Genomic DNA, 5914 nt, shown 5'->3' on the forward strand with positions numbered 1-5914 from the left:
AAATACAGGTTGATTTAAAATTTCATTAGAATTAAAATATTCGTCTCGAAAGGTTTTTTTAATATAAATTAGGAAATTAATAACTAAAAATATGTTTTTCTTCACATTTAATTTCTTTAACGAACTTTTAAGAATTATTTATCTCATAATTATTATAGCTTTAATCCATTATTTTAATTATATAACAAAAATATCTTTATTTAATATTTTCCATTAGGGATCCCCTCCTTTAGGGATGTAATGGCAGGTAATCCCGGAAATAGTAGTGGGAATGGGAGGGTGACGGAATTAACCGAGGAAATACCAGTAATGGGGAACCAATGGCAAGCACGACTGGTGAACAAATGCCTTCCCCGGGCACAGAAAAAGCCCAGGTATGTGATTCCAAATAACAAGCTGGAAAATTATCGATGTTACATGAGAGATCACGCGTTAATTTGTAAGTTTATAGGGTATTGGCCCTCTGAAAGGGACCTCATGAGATGGATTCAACAGCGATGGAAACCAAGAGGACATATAGATCTCAAATTGGGAGCTAAGGGATTTTTTACAGTCATTTTTGCAAATTTACAGGACAAGGAAAAGGTTTTTGAGGAGGGACCACACTTTATGAATAATGCGGGGTTGTTTACACGATATTGGGAAGATCGATACAACCCTGATGAAGAGAAAATCATGGCAGCACCGATATGGGTTCGCTTATTTGGGTTACCGGATGAATTTTGGGATCCTGAAATATTGGAAGGAATTGGTAATTCAATTGGTACATTTGTGAAGGTGGCTGAATCCACGAAAAGGGGCAAATATACTTCGTACGCAAGGATTTGTGTATATATGAATATCTCAGCCCCTTTACCAGAATCTATTGAGCTTGAGTATCAGGATGAACTTTGGCAACAACCTATTGATTACGAACATATACCGTTTCGGTGTAGACGCTGTCATGTATATGGTCATCTAGCAAGGGATTGTCCACAAATTAAAGTAGTGGAAGTGGAAAAGGACAAGAAGGAGGACATTCGACCACGGGAAGGGATGGAAGGAGAAGCACATGAGTTCCAAGAAGTACAGAGGAGAAGGAGACCAAATCTTGGGGCTCTTAAAATGCAATCCAAGGAAAGGAATTCATCACTCGAGAGTAAAAACAAGTTCAATATCCTTCAAACGCACGAAGAAGCGCTTGAAGGTGGAAAACAGGATAAGGAGAGTAATGAGACAATTCCAATGGAACCGGAACAGGAGATCAATGTGATAGCGCCAATGGAAATCATAAAGGATGGAAAGAGAAAAAGTAGAAGCCCAAGTAGAGAGCCGGAAGGGGAGGAGGGAGTACGAGATGATATTATTATAGATCAATCAAAGAAGGGTAAGGACATTGTAAAAGAAGTGGGAACAGAGGAAGAAAACATAATGAAGAAGTTACTTACTGATTGGAAAAAACTGGACGAAAGGTTCATCCCAGAAAAAGAGAAACAATTGTATAAGGAAACCTTTCAACGATATAAGGAGAAGAAGGCCGGATTTATAGAACACAGGTCTGATCAAGACAATCAGGACTCCCAAAGTCTAGAAGGCGATAGTCAAGGTAAGAGCGGAAGGAAAAAAGGGAGACGAACGTTAAATGAATCAATCCAAGCAGTGGGAGAGACTCTTGTAAACTCAGGAAGGGTGATACCTCTGTCAGAGGTATTTCTACAAACTCCTAAAAAGTTTTAAATGATTGTTCTAAGCTGGAATATCAGGGGACTTAACAGTCAAGGGAAACAGAGATATTTGAAGGAAAGAGTAAAGAAAGACAAGCCAAGTATTATGGTAATTCAGGAAACGAAAATGGAAAGCCAACAGATGACAGAAACTGTAAGGAAACTGAAATTAGGATATGAGGTTATGGCCATAGATGCAATAGCGACAGCAGGGGGATTGGCTATTTTGTGGAACCCGGAGGAGGTAATTTTTGAACATTGGTTTACTTTACCTAGAATACTTTCAGGTCTGTTTAGATTAGTAGGGATGGGGGAAAGAATTTTGTTCACCGGGGTATATGGGCCTCATAATCATAGCGAACGGAAAGATTTCTTGAAGAACCTCCATACTATGAGAAGTCTAATCCCGAACATCCCGTGGATGATAGGAGGGGATTTTAATATGATCAGGCATCTAGGAGAAAAGAGAGGGGGAGTAAGGAGAGAGGATCAGAATATGGAGGAGTTCAACGATATGATTAGGGATCTGAGATTAGTAGATATTCATACATTGAATGGAGTACATACCTGGAACAATCGTCGAGGAGGACAGAGTCAAATTGCCTCTAGACTGGATAGATTTCTACTATCGGAGCAAATTTTGAATCGGGATGTGTTCATTGAAGCTAAAATTCTCCCTAGCCTTGGGTCTGATCACTGGCCCATTCGGTTAGAGGTTGATATCAAGCAGGTCAAAGGGAAGAAACCTTTTCGCTTTGAATCTTTTTGGCTTAGGGATCCACAATTTATAAAGAAATTGGAAGACTGGTGGAATCAATGCACTAGCAGGGGCAAAGGGAAAATGCATACTATTCAATTGAAGCTTAAGGAACTAAAACAAAGAATCAAAGAATGGAACATGAAAGAATTTTGGAATATTATGGAGGCTAAGCAGAAGTTAGAAGGAGAAATGGAGGACATCCAACAAAAAATAATATTGGAGGGCAGGGATGAAGAGAAGAGTAGGGAGGAGGGGCGTATTATCAGTCAGCTAGAGGAGAGAAGAAAACAAGAGGAGATTTTGTGGAGACAAAAATCAAGGGTACGTTGGTTAAGGGAAGGCGAAAGAAATACGAAATTCTTTCACCAAGCTATGATCCAACGTAGGCAGAGGAATAGAATTTTTTCAATTAAGAATGTAGAGGGCGAAAGAGTGCTAGAATAGACAGATATCGAAAAGACTCTAGTTGATTACTTTAAGGGGGTGCTCACGGAAAATCAAAGGGATAGAAGGGAAGCAATTACTAATATCTGCAGGGAGATACCAAGAATAGTTACAGAGGACCAAAACAAGGCATTAATGCGGGCAGTAACCATGGAAGAGGTAGAAGAAGTAGTGATGAATATGGGTAAGAATAAGGCTCCAGGGCCGGATGGATATACAATCGAATTCTTCCAGGCATGCTGGCACTTTCTCGGCAAAGAAATACTGGAGGCGGTGGAGGAATCACGAATAAGGCAGAGAATCTGGCCAGGTATTAACTCAACCTTTTTTACCTTGATTCCTAAGAGTAATACATCAGAAGAACCACAGGGCTTTAGACCCATAGCCTTGTGTAATGTTATTTATAAGATTATATCTACCTTGATTGCGAAAAGGTTGAAACCTCTTCTACCCAATTTAATTGCGCCTGAACAGACTGGGTTTGTGGAAGGTCGGCAAATTTTGGATGGTATAGTGGTATCTCAGGAAGTGATACATTCTTTAAAGCAGAGAAAAAAGAAAGGGATGCTTATGAAGTTGGATTTGTCTAAGGCCTATGATCGATTGAATTGGAACTATCTACGAGCGGTTTTAGAAGCTTTTGGGTTTGAGAACAGGTGGATTGCATGGATAATTAGTATGATATCGACTCCGAACTTCTCAATTTTGGTTAATGGGATCCCTACAGATACGTTTAATGCCACCAGGGGCATTAGGCAAGGGGATCCAATTTCTCCATTTTTATTCATACTGGCTATGGAAGGATTAAGCAGAAAACTTAAGACAGAAGTAAGTGAACGACGAATCAAAGGCATTAGATTGTGGGGAAACAATCTAATCATCACACATCAACAGTTCGTAGATGATTTGATGTTGTTTGGAGAAGCGTCGCTTAGAGAGGTAAGAAGTTTCAAACATGTCTTAGAAGTTTTCATGAACGCTTCAGGTATGGCGGTTAATAATGATAAATCTTGTACTTTTATATTTAATTCACCTGAAGCTGTCAAGGCTCATTTAACCAGAGTTCTAGGCTTTAGACAGGGAGAGTTACCCACAAAATATTTGGGCATTCAGCTGGATATAAACTCAAACCGCATAAAGAATTGGCAAAGCTTATTGGATAAGATCAGGAAAAGATTAGCCAGCTGGTCGTTCAGATTGCTGAATATAGCAAGCCGAGTTATTCTTTTAAAATTGGTATTATTATCTATCCCCATATACCCTTTGTCCATTATGGCTGCCCCCAAAGGCGTTTTTTCTAAATTGAGAGAAATATTGGGTAAATTTCTTTGGGGGGGTCCAAAGCAGCAGAAAAAATGGACTCTGGTTTCTTGGAAGAATGTAATCAAGAGGAAAGAGGAAGGAGGCCTTGGAGTAAGAGATCTGGAAATCGTAAATAAGGTTTTAGGGGAGAAATTATGGTGGAGATGGGTACAGGGGGGAACAGATGTGTGGAAAAGAATATGGAATCAAAAATATGATATGCCAGGTACAACTGAAGGGCGTCTACGAATAGCAGAAACGCCACGAGGGTCACAAATATGGGAGTTAGCAAGAAATAACAAAGATCTGGTTAGGGACCTAGCTTTCTGGGAAATACGCGAAGGAAGTTCAGCGAGGTTTTGGGAGGAAGGATGGCAGCAGCGTGATAAGCTGGAGAGAAACCAACCTCTACATGAAATCCAAGCAACAGCGCAAAGAGCAGGAATGGAATACGTAAGGGATTATTGGAGAAGAACAACATTAAATGATATTTGGAGAGTCTGGAAAAGACCGCAGGAATGGGATGATAGTATAAGTCTGGAGACTGCGCAAGTGTATATAAGAGAAATAGATTCGAGGAAAATTAAGATCCGAGAAGGTAAAGATATCCTTAGATGGGGTAAAGCAATGCAGGGGATGTTTACAGTTAAAGAAGCATATTACTGGGCTACGAAAGAGGAAAGGGAGGATGAACCAACGGATTGGAAAAAGATTTGGGAAGGAAAATGGTGGCCAAAAGTAACACTTTTCGCATGGTTGGTGTGCAGAGGACGGATCCTGACTTGGGACAATTTGCAGAAACGAGGAATGATTGGACCATCAAGGTGTTACCTGTGTAGTAAAGAGTTAGAGAATCAGGAACACCTACTGAATCGATGTATGTATACTCAGAGTCTGTGGGAAGAACTTCGGGTACTCTTTGGTAAGTCAAACAGGGATCCAGATAGCCTTAGGAATACCATTCTTCAATGGGGAAAGGGGAATTTTCAAAGTAAACTTGTCAGGAGGATATGGAATTTAGCGGTTGGTTTTGTAATATGGGAGGTGTGGAAAGAGCGAAATCGAAGACTCTTTAGAGACAGAAGCTGCCAAGAATCAAGAATTTGGGATGAAGTCTATCGATTGATCAAAGAAACGGTTTTATCTGAAGTCTGGAGTGAAGACGATTGGAAATTAAACTCGGAAGAACAACGAATAGTCTCCAAATTGAATATTGACTTTACGATGTTATATCCCAATACAGACAGGAGAAATAGGTATCGCATGCAGAGCCCAAATCATTTTAGATTTCCAGGAGATAGTCGGATCAAATTGAACTTCGATGGGGCATCGAAGGGTAACCCTGGGCAAGCAGGATGGGGAGGTATCTTTAGAGATAGTAGAGGGATTTCGTGGTGGGCGTATGCTGAATGGGGAGGGGAAATGACGAACAATGAAGCGGAGTTATGGGCAGTTTATAATGGACTTCGAATTGCAGCACGAAATGGATATAGAAACCTTGAAATTGAAGGCGATTCCCAACTCACGATAGATATGCTAAGGAAATTGAGGGGTGGAAAAAGCTGGGACCATGTGGCGAAGAGCTGGCGGACAGCAGGGATTATACAGGACATAGAAGGTTTGATGCGGACGATTGACTATATTACGATAAATCATGTTTTGAGGCGTGGTAATAGAGCAGCCGATTTCTTAGCCAATTGGGCAA

The 5914-nt window shown here is 40.4% G+C and overlaps 1 protein-coding gene across 1 annotated transcript; it reads left to right on the top strand.

Moving 5' to 3' along the window:
* The first annotated feature begins 1830 nt into the window (after positions 1–1830).
* On the top strand, positions 1831–2907 carry LOC149254093 (uncharacterized). The gene has a single exon (XM_089454677.1). The coding sequence runs from the start codon at positions 1831–1833 to the stop codon at positions 2905–2907; it is 1077 nt and encodes a 358-aa protein (XP_089310803.1).
* Positions 2908–5914: the final 3007 nt, after the last annotated feature.

The sequence above is a fragment of the Pinus tabuliformis genome, chromosome 7 (assembly GCF_031772625.1).
Source record: "Pinus tabuliformis cultivar Carrire ecotype Pingquan chromosome 7, CPIR1, whole genome shotgun sequence".
NCBI lineage: Eukaryota > Viridiplantae > Streptophyta > Pinopsida > Pinales > Pinaceae > Pinus > Pinus tabuliformis.